The sequence below is a fragment of the Phaenicophaeus curvirostris genome, chromosome 12 (genome assembly GCF_032191515.1).
Source record: "Phaenicophaeus curvirostris isolate KB17595 chromosome 12, BPBGC_Pcur_1.0, whole genome shotgun sequence".
Taxonomy (NCBI): domain Eukaryota; kingdom Metazoa; phylum Chordata; class Aves; order Cuculiformes; family Cuculidae; genus Phaenicophaeus; species Phaenicophaeus curvirostris.
In genome coordinates, this window is record NC_091403.1 from 21186351 (window position 1) to 21202850 (window position 16500).

Sequence of the window (16500 nt, forward strand, 5' to 3'; positions counted from 1 at the left end):
ATCAGTACATGATCAAGAGCACCAAGGCTGAAATCTGATGGACTTGAGGCACTCTACTGCAAATCCATAACTTGGAAATGCTGTGGATGACAGGTCCTGCTGCTCAATAATGAGCTGTGCTGCACAGAAAGGTAAAGCCACAGCACTGGCTGGAAGCTTGAGTATGTGCCCAGTTGCAGAACCACTGCGAATACAAAACCCAACAGCTTCAACATAGACTACCAGCATTCCTAAAGTGCTCTGTAGTTTTATACTTTCTCATCTCTTTGGAAGGGAACTGTTTTTTCTTAGTATAAATCCAGCTTAGAAAACCAGGCCTCTAATCTCCTCTACCCAACGATTACTTATTAACTCCTGCCCACCTCAAATTTCTGAGAACATTTATCACCTTTGTTTGCACACTCAAATGGCTGTGGCCACAAAAGATGCATCTGCAGGAACCAAGCAGTAAGGAGACTGAGCTGTTTTCCAACAGCTTTAAAATCATGTATTTAATGGGAAGGGAGGAAGGAGTGAGAGAGCATGGTATACCAGTTTTCAAAATGAACAAGCATCCCATGGAGCCTCCTGGTGAAGGGATGCCTACGTGCTCCCTGTCATTGATAATCTTCTCCACTCAAAAGGCTCACTGCTTTTGAAATCACATTTTTTAAAGCAATCTCCACTTTTTTTCACTGATAGCAGCTTGAATTAATGAGGATTTTGTAATACATCAATAACAGAAATCCACAGGACTGAAAACTCCTCAACTACATCTGTGGCATGGAAAAATCTGCCCAGATTCCATCCCATGTTTGCTGCTGTTATCGTCAAAGGTGTGAGGTACAGCAAGATGTTCTGGCAAGAGGCTGAGGAAACAGGGCTCATTCAGCCTGGTGAAGAGAAGGCTTTGGAGGAACCTAATGGCAACCTTCCAACAGGTAAAGGAAAACAGAGCCACGATCTTCACAGAGGTACACAGCAGAAGGATACAAGACAATAGGCACAAGCTGAAATAAGAGGTTCAGTTTTGTTATAAAAATAAAACCACCTGTTTTCTCCATGAGAACAGTTAAGCAGTGGAAGAGGTTGCCCACGGAGGCTATGCAGTCTCCATCCTTGGAGATGTTAAAGATCAGACCAGATAAAGTCCTGAGTAACCTGTTCTGACTTCGCAGCTGATCCTTCTCTGAGCAGGAGGCTGGACTGGAGATTCCCCAATGTCCCTTTCAGCCAAAATTACGAAATCACCTGTGGTCAGGATCCAGGGAGCAACTGGCTATCAGATGAAAAGAACACCAAGAAAAACTAAACAGGAGAGTCCTACTGAACTCCTGGTTTGAAGAATTCATCATGACAAAACATATCTGTGCTGGAAACTGGGGAAAAGCGCTCTGCATACACTAGAAACATGCAAGGCATAGGGGAGAAAATACCTTCAAAGTTAAAAGAGATGCTTCACCGCTTATTATTCTGGAAAAGTTGCTGGTTGTGCATCAACCCCAAAGCAGGGCAGAGACTGAAACTTTTTGTACTCTTTTGTACTCCCTTTTGTACTCTCTCCTGCTGTCTAGGATGGGAACTGGTAACTGAAGCATTACCTAAAGCTCAAGCAGGCTTGGCAGGAGCAGAGAGGAGGCAGAACTCATGCATGTTCATTAGCATGTATCCAGAAATCTCATTACCACTTCCTAACCAAAACAAGAGAAGTTCACTACAGAGCAATCTCCAGTGATGCTCGTAAAGTGAATAACACTTATCTTTTGGTCTTCCATGCTAAATAAACTCCAGCACACCCACAGAGCCTTTGCTCTGCTGCAGAGCCTAGGACTTACCAAGCGATGGCTTTAAAAGGCTCCTTTTTCTTCTCCATTAATTATCATGCCACTTCCTGTATAAATCTCTTGTATATCACCTCCTATAGACACACAGGTCAAGCTCAGGTTGACCTTTGGTCTAATTGTATACTGGCTTCTCATTTCTTTGTTTCACATATTCTAGACAAGCCTCCTAATACCCACCTTCTGCCAATTCCTACTTTCCCCTAGTCCTGGAATACAATGCTTGTTTACAGAGCACTCTTATCCCTCCAGTATATATTAAGGGACAGAACATAACAGCGGAGACACAGCAGTACATCTACAGCCATCCCTAATCCCAACAGGAGAATAAGATTAAGCAAATCACTGACAAATTCCTGGATCAATACAGCTGCAACACCAGAGTTTCAGCAAAACAATAAAAAAAGAAATCACAATAGAAAGGTCTGTACCACAGCACACAGGGAACAGTGTTATATATTTATATAATAGAATATATTATAATGTTCCACAATAATATAATGTTACCTGGTTTAATTTGCTTCTGGCTGCTATTGAAAATCTGGAAGATGGGAACAAGGCTGGACAAGTTAACATCTGTCATCACCATCCACAATCCCATATATTCTCATTTTCAAAAGTTTAACATCTTCTACTTTTTGTTTTAGCCCCAAAGCTTCTAATTTATTTTTAAATAGCCACATTTAAGGCAGTGACTAGTATGGCTTTGACAGCACTGAGTTAAATTACAGAAATAAGCACCCTTTTGTGAGCCACTGGAGCTCTGCTCTTCATTCCCCTCGCTTTAACTAGCGAAAAAATTTACTTTTAAGAAAGGCTTTTATTTTCATGAACTGAAGGAACTGCTTGCAGTTTTTGCACCATAAAATCCAATCAACTTAATTTTTAAAAGTCCAAGCCAACACTCCTAGCACTTACTGGTCTGTACGGGGCAAGAATACTGACAGAGCAATGGGATATTCAATACCTGAGCTTGATCAAGAGGATTCTGAAATCCAGCTGCTCAGGCATGTGTCACAGCAGTCACTCAAACAATACTTTTCCCCTTTTCCCCCCCTTTAAGAACAGAACAAACACACATCTGTGGTTCTTGCTGGCATGTTTGTGTGTTAACCCAGACGTGAAGTTCCTACTTACAGCAGACAGCACCAGCTGAGGCAGCCAAACTGCAACAGACACACAAGGTATATACAAGGTTTTTAATGTAAAAAACATTCTTCACTGAAATTGTGGCTTTAAGAAGGCTTTTACTACTTTTTATGGAGGGTGATAAAGCAGAGTCTTCCATTAAAAGGGCTCCTATACCATCCTTCATCAAAGTAAAAGTTTCTAAAGTGGAAGCACATCAGCAAAAGTAAACAGACATTTCTGAAACAACCTAAGGGCTGTAGGCAAAATCTTTCCTTGTGCAGTCAAAGGGCCAAACACCCATGTCACCATGTAAGAGAAAGGCTGCAAGGGATCAAATCCCGTTTCCCAGGCAAAAATCCTCTGGGACACTGCGTAATGGCAGGGCTTCACAAAGTAACCGCTTCAACGTGCTGACTGACAGCGAGAAAGGCACTATTACCTCAAACTCTATAGTTTCAGCAGAACCTCAAGAACCCCATGGTGATGGAGCCTACCAGCCGACTGATCCCGGGGTTTGGCTCCAAGCTCACTTACATGCATTGCTACAACCACCAAGGACTGCAAGAGACGCTTCAGAGAAGTACGGCAGCGAGGCACTTGGGATTGGAAAGGGCTGGGGTATCTCAGAACAATTACAGGGAGCACTTGAGTTTCAAGTGTTTGCAAGTTCTGTTTTGTTTTTCACTATAATGGCACTAAAGAGAAAAACGATCAGATGTTGACTTCTACAAGAATGGATTACAGGAACTAAAATCCACTGTGCCAAGCACATTAGTGACAAGTCCGCACTTATCTTTGTGCTCTATATGAACACAGGTCAGAGTATAAACCATACCAGCCACCTACGTCCCTATAAATAACCTCATATCTGAAGGTATTTTAACTTGTCTACACCCTGCTTCACAGGATGCTGTTAAATATTTGTCTTGTGTACCTGATTCATAAATGTTTTTATCAATGGCCCGAGCCATTCCTGAGCAGTCCCAAGCCCTTCTCCTCCCCAGGGCATCACCCTTCTCTCATTCTCACAGAATAAAGCTAAATAAGATGCATCTTCTACACACTCCTAAGCCTTTTAACTGCAATTTCTAAATACCTTTACAAACCAGAAACGAACTGCAAAGCCATGACAAATAACTACTATGAACAACTGGTTCTTCTACCAGTGGCAATGGGTAGGACTTTCACCTGCACAGGCCTACAAACACTACAAACACAGAATGGCCCCTAATGTTCGCGAGGGGGTTTACCATGGAAGTGTGCTGACACCACATTTATGTGTACACAACATGCAATCTGTTTTTTATTGGCAATAAAGAAGGGTTATGGATTGGGGCTTTGACAGTTACGCAGTGATGCACAGCTGCCAGTTTTATTCGTCTGATATCTGCAATTCCAGTGTTCAAGACCAAAGCCTCAAAAAAGACATCTAGACCAAAATACATTTAAAAGTGCAATTATACTGACATATTACAGGCATGAAAATAACGTAAGCCGTGGACTCAGATAACAATGAAAAGTGGATTATATTGACTTTAATCACAGAAACGTGCAACCCCAGCAATTTACAAAGGATTAAGCAGAAATAGCTCATAGTACAGAAGAGTAAAATTCTAATTGAACACTGAACTAGGTAGCTTATGCTTATTAACACTGACGACACAATCTAACACGACCGCATTTCCATCCCAGAGATCCATTTGTCACTATTATCACCACTACCTGAATGCCAGGATACGAGCATCTACCCCTAAAAAACCGCTTCCCTGTATGGAGGGCAGGGGTATTTCCCAAATGATCTTTTTAAATGGTTTGTTTTCATTGCCATTGTGTGGAAACGCTATTACGAATTTTCATTCAAACTCTTGGCTCACTTTTTTTTTCTTTAAAGTATAAATTGTGTCTAACAAGAAACACACCAGGGATCTCTTCAATCCCCAAAGGCACTTTCTTAAAAGGAGAGAGAACAAAGGAGAAAACCTCCCAGCATGTGCTTTCCAAACCAGCTTCTTAGGACAGTATCAAGAATGACAATAGTAGAACTAAGCTTTTCTTTTTCATTCTTTGATCCATGTATAATTGAATTGATTATTGCAAACTGTGTAATGATTTCCAAAAGACTTGAGTAGAAGGCAAAGATCACAACAATCTAATAACCAATTTAAAGAGATGTAAGAAATATTGAAGGAAAGATTTAATCACTCAAGTATACTCCTTCCAATTAGAAAGAGCTTTAAATAGCTTACCTTGAGATAAATTAGTCTGTATGCAATTATACAGGAATAGTAATTAAGAAGAGAAAAATTCACATATGCCTCAGCCTATAGACTTAAGGAGGGAAATCCGTAGAAGAACAGATTTTCCAGTTAGCTTGTTTCATCAACAGACATGAAAACACACAGGCTCAAGGTATTCAAACCTTCCAGAGGACCAATGAATTCAGTAACCTCCCAGGTCTGGGATCTGCAAAGTATGTTTGCTCTTATCTGTTTGGACTTTTTTTCCCAATAGGACAAACATCCTCAAATGGGGCAAGAGACTGAAATAATCTCGATCGTGGGAAGAAAATACACTACAGGAAATGCTATTTTGTGATTCAGAACTTCATGAAAAGTTATGGCAAGTAAGAATGACCCCTGCTTTTCTGGAGGAAACGGGAGCTTTAATTTTACTTCGTGCATTTGTCAATTACACACACTACACCACACTCCCCGAGGCACATGTGTGTACACTGCCCACGCATAACCCCAGAGATCTTCATACAGAAAGGCAGAAAGTTTTAGAAACCTGACTAAGTTTTCCTGACAAGCTTTATCTGGCAAGGCAAGAGAGTTACGGCACAACTATTATGTTTGATTTTAGCTTTTTAAAGGTCACTAAATCTGAAATCAATGCCATTTACTAATTCATCAGGGTAGAAAAGCAACAATATTTTACCTAAAGAAATTAGAATAATTAAAGGAATTCAAGGTTCATTCTTCAAATAGCAGTGTCTTAATCACAAGCCCTCCCTTCGTTACCTTCCAACTTTCTAAAAGAATTTAAAAGCACATTTTCTATGGATGCTCTCCTGCTTAAAAATACCCCCTGCATTCAACTACGATATAGCAGCTTTCCATTAGCCACATTTTTCCAAGGAGCACTCACCTAATAACCAAGCTGCACCACTTTGGAAAAACTGGCAAGCAACAGCTACAACTCCAGGCAGAAATTTCATTCCCCCGCCTTGTCTTTCCCTCTCCTTCCTGACAGAGGGGACACACCCACACACCTCTCATTCTTTCTACAGTCAGAGAAAAAAAAAAAGCGGATTTAAGTTTTCAAAGTCTGAATTCCTGAAGTAACTATTTTTTTCTTACGTAAACCACCAAGCCCCCATAGCTACCAAAAAAAAACCCCACACAACTTTTCACAGCACACGACACTACCATCTCACAGCCCCAACTCTCAAGAGCCACCACATATCCTGAGGAGGGTGAAATCAAAAACACACGGTCAGTTTGACATTTACCCTTCAGGTCCCTCAGGCAGCAACAGCACTTTAAATAAATAAATAAGTAATAAATCCTCTCTACTGCTTCTCAAGAAGCAGGATTCTGAAAGGGATCAATAAAGAAGTCCGAGATGACAAGCAGACACAAATACACTTCCACAAAAGCTCCACCTGTAAAGCTGCAGAGAAAGAGGAGAGGAGAGACCCCTACGCTATGCTCAAGCAGACCAGCGGCACTCCAACACGTATAGACACACCTGGAGCTCAGGGGCTCGTGATGGACGAGAGGTGAGGCCCCTACCCCATGCTCGCACAGCTACAACACGCAAAGATGTACCCAGAGCCCAGGGGCTCTGCGAGGGACAAGAGGAGAGGCTTCAGGTTACAAAGCTCCTAAGATCAATAAACAGTCGATTTTCGTAGTAAAATCATGCCTTTCAGCATTGTCCCTCGACCATCATCCTGCTATTTTAACACATAAAAACCTACCTTTATTCCTTAGCTCTTTGCTTCTTTTCACCCCATTTGAGTCAGCCTTGCTCCTGAAGGTATCGCACAAGCCCAAGACAGCTACTGTGCACCAAAACCTCTCAAAAGTGAGTTCCATTTGCCATGCTAAGATTAACAGAAATTTAACACGTGAATCGTATCTTGACCCTCTAGCTCTTTATGCGGGAGTCACAACTTGGAAAAAAAAGGCTTGGGGCCAGCCCTGCTCAAGGAATAAACCCTGCAAGATACCCCAAAATCCACAGGACAGAGGAGGATTTAGAGGAGGGTCCATTTGTCCTGACCTGGCAGACACAGATCCCCAAATGCTGGAACACGCACATGATTTTATACTGTTTTACATCTTGACAGCACTGTTAGCATCTAAAAATGAAAGCGCAAGAAACCTTTGATGCACAGAAAACCGAGACCAACCAAAACTCTAGGGAAAACCATAGCATTTCCCTTGTCACACTTGACATACTCTGTAGTTTATGTTACACATCTAACATACTCCTGATTTGTGTCTTTCACTGTACTAACCTTAAAGTATGAAACAGAAGTCCTGATGAATAATGACTCTCTGACAACTGCAATGAGATTCTCAAACCTTTAAACACCCTGCCAGGTGTACAAGGCAGCAATTGCACCCCGACATCTCTGCCAAAGTGACTGGGAAGTTTTTCAGGGGTCTTTTTTGTCGAATTCTCTTTTGATGCACAAAATGAATACCCCTCCACCCACTACTCTTTCTAAAACACCCGAGGGGACATGGTTGGCAGGATTTCTCCTGTGCCTCCAATCCAGAGTCCCATCTGAACACCCTTCCCCCTCAGCCCAGCAAGACACCCCACCCACCAACTTCACACCCTCGGGAGCTGAAACTTCACTCGAGGGTGCTTCAGAGCACCACAGAGACAGCCACAAACTCAACATCTTGGAAATCCTCCACAGCTGCTACTGACATCCTTTATTTACCAGGACAAGGGGAGTGGGGTGAGGGAAGTGGGATCCCCCCTCCCCAGGAAGCGAGGTTCTCCCCCACTCCTCACCAGGAGCCAGCTGCCTGTCTTGCCCCTTTTCACTCCATTTGAGTCAATGTTGCTTGCTATAAAGCCAAGCCAGGCACCACGCAGGAAAACCTCCAGAGTCAGTTCCCAAAACACACTACATCCCCTTGCTGATGGGGCTTCTCCCTCTCCTCCATCCCAGGGTTCCATCTCAACTCCCAGTGAGAACCCCCGTGCCAGCTTCACCCCCACACAGAGCTGAAGCTTTGCTCAAGGGTGCTTCGGAGCACCCAGTTTCAAGGAGCTTCCCAGGGTAACAGGGACAGCCCCAAGCTCAGCATCTTGGAATTCCTCCACAGCTGCAGGTGACGACCTTTATTTACCAGGATGAGGGGAGAGGGTGAAGGGAGCAGGGTGCCCCCTGGGGAGCAGGGCAAGGGATGCGAGTTCCCCTCCATCCCTTGCCAGGAGCCAGCTGCCTGTCTTGACTCAAATGGGGTGAAAAGACACAGTCTTGCTTACAAAGCATCACACAAACCCTAGCCAGGTCCTATGCAACAAAAATCCTTCAGTCAGTTCCCAAAACATGCCACATCCCACAGTTTGCAGGATTTTCTCCCTTTCCTCCACTCTGGGGTCCCACTCCAACCTCCAACTTCATCCCCTTGAGGAGATGAAGCTTCATTCAAGGGTGCTCAGAGCACCGCGTCTTGAGGAGTTTTCACAGGGTGGCAGGGAGAGCACAAGTCAGCATCTTGGAACTCCTCCACAGCTGATGGTGATGTCCTTTATTTGCCAGTGCAAGGGGAGACGGGTGAAGGCAGCAGGGTACTCCCAGGGAGCAAGGTGAAGGGCGTGGGGTCCCCTCCATACCTCCCACCGGGAGCTGGCTGCCTGTCTTGACTCAAATTGTGTGAAAAGTGGCAGTCTTTCTTACGATGCATCACATAAACCCAAGCCAGTGACTGTGTACCAAAACCTCTTCACAGCCACTTCCCAAAACTCACTACATTCAACAGCTGGCATGATTTCTCCTCCTCCACCCCAGGATACCACTTCACCTCCTTGGGGAGCTAAAACTTTGCTCGACGGTGCTCAGAGCACCAGGTTTTGAGGAGTTTCACAGGGTGACAGGGATAGCCTCAAGCTCAGCAACTTGGAGCTCCTCCATGGCTATTAGTGACATCCTTTATTTACAGAGGCAAGAGAAGTGGGGGTCCCCCCACCCTTCACAGTGCTCTCCAGGCACCAGCCACCTGTCTTGCCTCTTCTCACCCCACTGGAGTCAGCTTTACTTAAGAAGCATCACACAAACCCAAGCTAGCTCCTGTGCAATAAAACTCTTCAGAATCAGCTCTGAAAACACGCCACATCCCACAGTTGCCAGGATTTCTGCCTCCCCTCCATCCTGGGGTTCACGTCAACCCCTCTCTACAAACTTCACCACGTCAGGAAGCTCATTCAAAGGTACTTCAGAGCACCAGGTTTTGAGGAGTTTCACAGGGTGACAGTGAAAGCCACAAGCTCAGCACCTTGGAGCTCCTCCACAGCTGCTGGTGACAACCTTTATTTACTGGGATGAAGGGAAGTAGGGTCCCCCCACACCTCTCTCACTGCTCACCAGAGTCCAGCTGCCTGTCTTGATTCAAATGAATAGAAAAGAGGCAGTCTTGCTTATGAAGCATCACACAAACCCTAGCCAGGTTCTGTGCAACAAAACTATTCAGAATCAGCTCCCAAAACACACTTATCGCATAGCTGGCAGGATTTCTCCATTTCCTGCATCCTAGGGTCTTACTACAGACATCCAGCAAGAACCCCCTGCCAGCTTCTCCACATTTGGGGAACTGAAACTTCATTCGAGGGTGCTCAGAGCATCAGGTTTCGAGGAGTTTCAAAGGATGACAAGGACAGCCACAAGCTCAGCATCTTACAGCTCCTCGACAGCTGCTTGTGACGTCCTTTATTTACCAGAACGAGGGGAGCGGGACAAGGGATGTGAGGTCCCCTCCACCTCTTGCTGGGAGCCGGCTGCCCACCTTGACTCAAATGGGGTGAAACGAGGCAGTCTTGCTTATGAAGCATCACATAAACCCAAGCCAATTCCTGTGCACCAAAAATTCAAGAGCCAGCTTCCAAAACAGGCTATATCCCACACTTCACAGGATTTCTCCCCTTCCTCCACTCTAGGGTCCCACTTCAACCTTCGGGGAGCTCAAACTTTGCTCGAGGGCACTCAGAGCACTGGGTTCTGGCGAGTTGCACAGGGTGACAGGGACAGACTCAAGCTCACCAACTTGCAGCTCCTCCACGGCTGCTGGTGATGTTCTTTATTCACTGGGGGGAGAGAAGCGGGGTCCCCCCAGCCCTGCCAGTGCTCTCCAGGCGCCAGCCACCTGCCTTGCTTCTTTTCACCCCGTCTGAGTCAGTTTGGCTTAGGAAGCACCACACAAACCCAAGCCAGCTCCAGTGCAACAAAACTCTTAAGAATCAGCTCCCCAAAACAGGCTCCCTGCCACAGCCGGCAGGATTTCTGCCTCTCCTCCCCTCTAGGGTCCCGCTTCAACCTCCAGCTTCCCTCCCCGACAGCTTCACCCCCTCGGGGAGCCGAAACTTCGCTCGAGGGCGCTCGGAGCGCCGGGCTGTGCGGAGTTTCACGGGGTGACAGGGACAGCCCCGAGCTCGAGCATCTCGGAGCTCCTCCAGGGCTGCCGGGGACGCGCTCCACCCGCCGGGGCGCGGGTCCCCGAGGACGCCGGGCGCCTCGGCCCCGTTCCCAGCGCGGGGCAGAGCCGCTTCCCCCCCCCCTCGCCCGCCCCCCTCCGCCTCCATCGCCCCGAACTCCCCGGGCACCGCTTCCCCCGGGTCTCTCTCCCCGCACGGCGACGGCGGCCGCCACTGCCCGCTTCTCCCCGCGGCGTGCCGGGGAAGCGAAGCCCCGGCGGGGCAGGGCAGAGGCAGCGGCGCCGGGGGCAGCGCGGCGGGGCTGGGAGCTGCGCTTTACCTTTAGTTCCGCACTGTCCGCCATCTTGCCGCCGCGCGCGCAGGCGCAGCGAGCCCGGCCGGCACCGCCTCCCCCCCCCCCCCCTCCCCCCTCGCCCCCCGCCCCGCCCCGCGCCGCGCGCAGCGTTTGAATCGCGGCGCCATTTTGTCCGCGGCGCCTCCGCGGGAGGAGGGAGCGCGGAGCCCCGAGCGCCGCGGGTTCGAGTCCCAGCCGGGTCACAGAGTCACAGAATCACAGAATAACCAGGTTGGAAGAGACCCACCGGATCATCGAGTCCAACCATTCCCATCAAACACTAAACCATGACCCTTAGCACCTCGCCCACCCGTCCCTTAAACCCCTCCAGGGAAGGTGACTCAACCCCCTCCCTGGGCAGCCTCTGCCAGTGCCCAATCACCCTTTCTGTGAAGGATTTTTTCCTAATGTCCAGCCTGAGCCTCCCCTGGTGGAGCTTGAGGCCATTCCCTCTTGTCCTGTCCCCTGTCACTTGGGAGAAGAGCCCAGCTCCCTCCTCTCCACAATCTCCTTTCAGGTAGTTATAGAGAGCAATGAGGTCTCCCCTCAGCCTCCTCTTCTCCAGGCTGAACACCCCCAGCTCTCTCAGCCACTCCTCGTAAGACCTGCTTTCCAGCCCCCTCACCAGCTTGGTTGCTCTTCTCGGGTCCCACCCGAGGGAACCTTTCTTCTTAATATTTCGTCTCAATCTCCCCTATTGCAGCTGAAAAGTGCTGCCCCCTCATCCTGTCCCTGCCCACCCTGATCAAGAGCGGGGATTTGCCAAGGCTCGGTTTGGTCTTCTTTGAAAAAAGAGCAGTTTAATACTTGCAGATAGTGATTAATGGTTTGGAAAGTCATAGAATCGTGGAATAGTTTGGATTGGAAGAGACCTCAAAACCCATCCAGTTCCACCCCTGCCATGGGCAGGGACACCCCCCACTGGACCAGGGACTCCAAGCCCCATCCAGCCTGGCCTTGAACCCCTCCAGGGATGGGGCAGCCACCACTGCTCTGGGCAGCCTGGGCCAGGGCCTCCCCAACCTCAGCATGAAGTATTCCTTCCTAATATCTGATCTAAATCTCACCCCTTCCAATATAAAGCCATTCCTCCTCATCCCATCACTCCAGGCCCTTGCAGAAAGTCCCTCCGCAGCTTTCCTGGAGCCCCTTTCAGCACTGGAAGCTGCTCTGAGGTTTCCCTGGAGCCTTCTCCAGGCTGAACAACCCCCACCCTCTCAACCTCTCCTCACAGCAGAGCTGCTTCAGCCCTCGGATCAACTCCATGGACTCCTCTGAGCCTCTTCCAACAGATCCACGTCCTTCCTGTGCTGAGGACTCCAGAACTGGATGCAGGGCGCCACGTGGGATCTCACCAGAGCCGAGCAGAGGGGCAGAATCTCCCCTGTTGCCCTGCTGGTCCCACTGCTTTGGATGCAGCCCAGGACACAGCGGCAAGATGTCTCCATCCGTTGCAAAGCCAATCAGCTGAAGTACCAGCATCGAAGTCGCACACCTTGCACCCATTCAGCTTTCTTTTACCTGTGTGTCACTCTGTGATTACAGATTGCATCCAGACTTTCTCCACTTGGCCTTTACCTCCCTGCAGAGGACAGAAAAAAATTGTTGAACGCGGCCAATATTGTGCATCTTCTGAAGTGAGACAGAGATAGAAATCTCGCTGGTTTTTTCATAACTGCTATAAAATTCATTGTGTCCACTCAGAGAGCACTTACATTATCTGCCTCGCAAGACAAAAAATGCCTTAAGGTCTCTACTCTACAGATTAAAGAAAGCGTGCTTTAGGCCACACAGGACATCAGCAGTGAAAAGATTGCTGCTCGTGATTATTGCTGAATTATATATTACTGAATTTATGTCTCCCTTATGACCTGAATAGTTAGCTAAGACTTAAAATCATGTAGTTTTCATTGAGTGAACAATGTGATAGTGGTATGAAGTATATTTCTAGTAAATAGGTTTCTGATGCCATCGTGTTTATTGGTAAGAACATATATGAAGTCCTGATTCTCTGAACAAAGGAAAACAACCCACACCTCTTTACAAACATTTCTTTTTCAAAGCTTTTCACCTAGAAACACTCCCTGGCTGCGTCTCAAGACTGGACTGACAGAAAACCCAAGTGCCAGTACCCCTCATTCTTCTCCAGGTATTGTGTCCATCCCATTTCCATTGCAAGTATGCCAAGCATCCACTGCTCTCATTGACTTCTTTTAGGGTTCAGCATCAGCATATTAAACAAAGCATTTGGAAAATGAGGAGCAATTAGAAAAGGCTGATAAGTAATACTCCCGTACTCTGGCTTAATTCTGCATTAATGAGGACTTATCACAGTGTCTAAAGTGCTGGTTTGGGGAGGGGGCAGGGCGCTAGGCAAGATATCTAAAAAAATAAAAGTCAGATGACTCCCCAGTACACCCACGTGTACCATAATTAGCTGATCTATTTCAGTGGTCTGCACTAGCCCAGTTTACAATACATCCTTTTGAATGATCGAATATGTTTTAATAATCTTCATCCTATACGACCTAGGAGTTCAGGTCTAGTTTAAAGAATTTGGCAAAAAGATCTATAATCATATAAAGACCGATCCTTTTTCCTCAACTGCTTCCCCCCACCCCAGGAAAGATGCTTGCTGCACAGCAAACAGTTTTTCCTCTGCTTCTTCACTTCCTACCGAATTCAGTGGGATGTGGAAAAGTGCTTAAGTGCTTTGCTAAATCATGGTATAACACTATCAAACCTGACACACGGCCATAAACCATGGTGTCCTCTTTCAAAACTTGCTTTAAATAAAACAGGCTGAGAACATCTTCAAAACAAGGAAGTGAGCTAAAAGGACACAGAATTTTCAAAATGGTTCACCCTAAGTATGTATTTTTACTGACAGAGCTAGTACAAACCTTTTATTTTTTAGTTTAGACTTCTGATAGTCCCTTCTTTTTCAGTGTGGTTTATGTTTCAGTATGAAGAAGGAACTTGGTGTGAAAAGCAATCTGAGTTTCTATTTTTAGACAATTATTTACATGTAATGAAATTTTGTTCCTCTCTATTCCTGAGACTTATATGATAGTTTCTTACAAGAAAATACTTTGTCAACACAGTAATTTTCAGAGGTGCTCTCAGTTGCTCCAGCTCTGCTGTGGCTCTGTTGGTGATGGCAACACTGAGATCTTTTCACTATTCCTTCTTCATTTCAGAAGGACATGTTCATCAGGTAGCACAACTGGGGTGCAACCAGAACAAGTAATAACACCCCCAAAATAGTCTTACAGTTACCAATCACCTCTGTTTCTGTGCTAAACCTATAATATTTTTACCTTTTAACCTTTTTTGTTTGTTTGTTTAGGCAGGGGGAAATAAAGATCAGGGTTTGCCTCAACCATTCAAAGTTCTGATATTTTCAATTCCTAATTTTCAAAAGCGAATTTCTCCCCTTTTGCTCTATTGCAGTTAAATAAATGACTTCCAGAATCTACTTTCCACCTCCGTTTCTTATATTTTCCTGTTCTGTAACCTCCCCAAAAATGTATCATGTCACATAACTCACTTCCTTAAAACCATGTTCGGACACAATAACATTTTTAAAACAGATACATATTTTTTTCTACTAACATGTTGTTTTCATTAGTCCAAGTCTCCAAGACTTTTTCCTCTTTGTCCAAACTTACTCTCAAAAGTAATGATTTTTGATCTTGAAGTTATTTAAAGATAGATTCTCAATTACTTTACTTCTTGGTAGGAAAATGTGATCAAGTCATTAAAAATACCTTTTATTCCTGAGGCATGAAAAACATTTAGATATGTCACTGAAATAGTGTTTTCTGGGAGGAAAAATAAAGTCTTAGAGGTACATTTCAGTAAAAATTACTTGGATGTATGTGAAGAAAATGGAGTAGCCAGTCTATCAGATAAAATAAGTCCATTTAATTCTTTATAAACAATATGTGAGGCATTGCTCAGTGTGCTGTATAGTAAGTTCAGCAACACTGAGTGACTGAGACTTGGCTGGAACAAAAGTCTCCCTATAAATCCACATCCAAGAGCAATATTATATTAAATTATTTTGTAGCATATTACGTTACCATCATCTCTCAAATTTGGCCCAAAACAAGGGCTGCTACTTACTTTGGAAAGGAGGGTTCATAACATCTTTGCGTCTGTGTTATTACAATTTACAAAGGGGAATTAATCACCTAAAATCCTGAATTAGGAAAGATACTGGACTATTTTGCTAATGTCACCTCTTTTATACCCTTAGATCTCCTGGTGTAACAATGTTATTGCAATATGAAAAGCATATGTAAATGACTTACTCTAATCTTTAATTACATATGCAGCATTATAGCATGACGCATCCCAGCTTCATTCGTATTTCCTGTTTTTTCAGTTCTTAAATACCAACTTGTCTTGTTGCTGTACCCGTACGAGTGCGGTTCACAACATCAAGTATAGAATCATTAAGGTTCGAAGAGACCTGTAAGCTCATCCAGTCCAACCATCACCCAAACCTCACCGTGCCCCACTCAGCCATGTCCCAAAGTTCCACATCTCAATGTTTTCTGAACCCCTCCAGGGATGGAAACTCCACCACTGCCCTGGAATGCCTCTTCCAGTACTTCACCACTCTTTCAGTAAATAAATTTTTCCTAATATGCTGTTTAAACCTCCTCAGTCACAACTCAAGGCCATTTTGTCTCATCCTATCACTTGTTACTTGGGATAAGAGACCAACACCCACCTCAATACAACAAACTTTTGGGTTGCTGCAGAGAGCGATGAAGTCTCCCCTCAGCCTCCTTTCTAGGCTAGACATCCCCAGGTCCTTCAGCTGCTCCTCCCAAGACTTCTTCTCCAGCCCCTTCCCCAGTTTCTGGACTCCAAGCCCACCATGGCCATATTACAAACTCTTTCCCTATCACAATTTTTGCAAACATTTAAAATTTTTAAATTGCACTCCCTGATATCTGAATGCCCCGTATATTTTATGCCTGGAATGACACATTACAAGTCAAGTTCAGCTCCCTATGTACTTCACTGCTGTATGAAGCTTCACAGCTGCAAGACAGCAGTTAACAGGCACAACAATTACCCCATTCTTTAAACTATTTGCTTAGCCTTTTCCTCTCCACTATCAGTGGATGATATGTGCTTGCTCATAGTGCTCCGCTAATGTTCTTATGGTCTGTGCTTCATAATTAAGCTATTCTATACTTGGATTGTGCCACATGAAGCATCAGTTGTGTCAAATGGGGACTACGTTTTGAGGTGAGGATGAAGAGAATGAGTTTTCCCTGCTTGTGTCCTCTGGGATCAGCCTGCCACGGCTGCCCAAGCCCACCACACACAGCCTGCAGATCGCAGTGGTCCTCTGCTTTGCGCCCGGTGCCTTTCAGGTTTTACACCTTTATAGAGCACAGGCACGGGAAGAGAAGTACCTGAAATACCTCTGGGCAGGCCATGGAGGTTTCACGCAAAATGCACTCGTACAGCCTCGTTTAATTTTACACTTGATGATGGGAGGCTCGACAGCAAAAC

At 45.7% G+C, this 16500-nt stretch overlaps 1 protein-coding gene across 2 annotated transcripts in view; it reads right to left on the reverse strand.

The window, feature by feature from the left end:
* PIAS1 (protein inhibitor of activated STAT 1) overlaps positions 1-10979 on the reverse strand; it is a 71937-nt gene extending 60958 nt beyond the window's left edge. For both annotated transcript variants that reach the window (XM_069866614.1, XM_069866613.1), the window contains exon 1: positions 10948-10979. In XM_069866614.1, the coding sequence (XP_069722715.1) occupies positions 10948-10971 (24 nt within the window). In that variant the 5' untranslated portion in view covers positions 10972-10979. The remainder of the gene's footprint in view (positions 1-10947) is intronic.
* Between the last annotated feature and the right edge of the window lie 5521 nt (positions 10980-16500).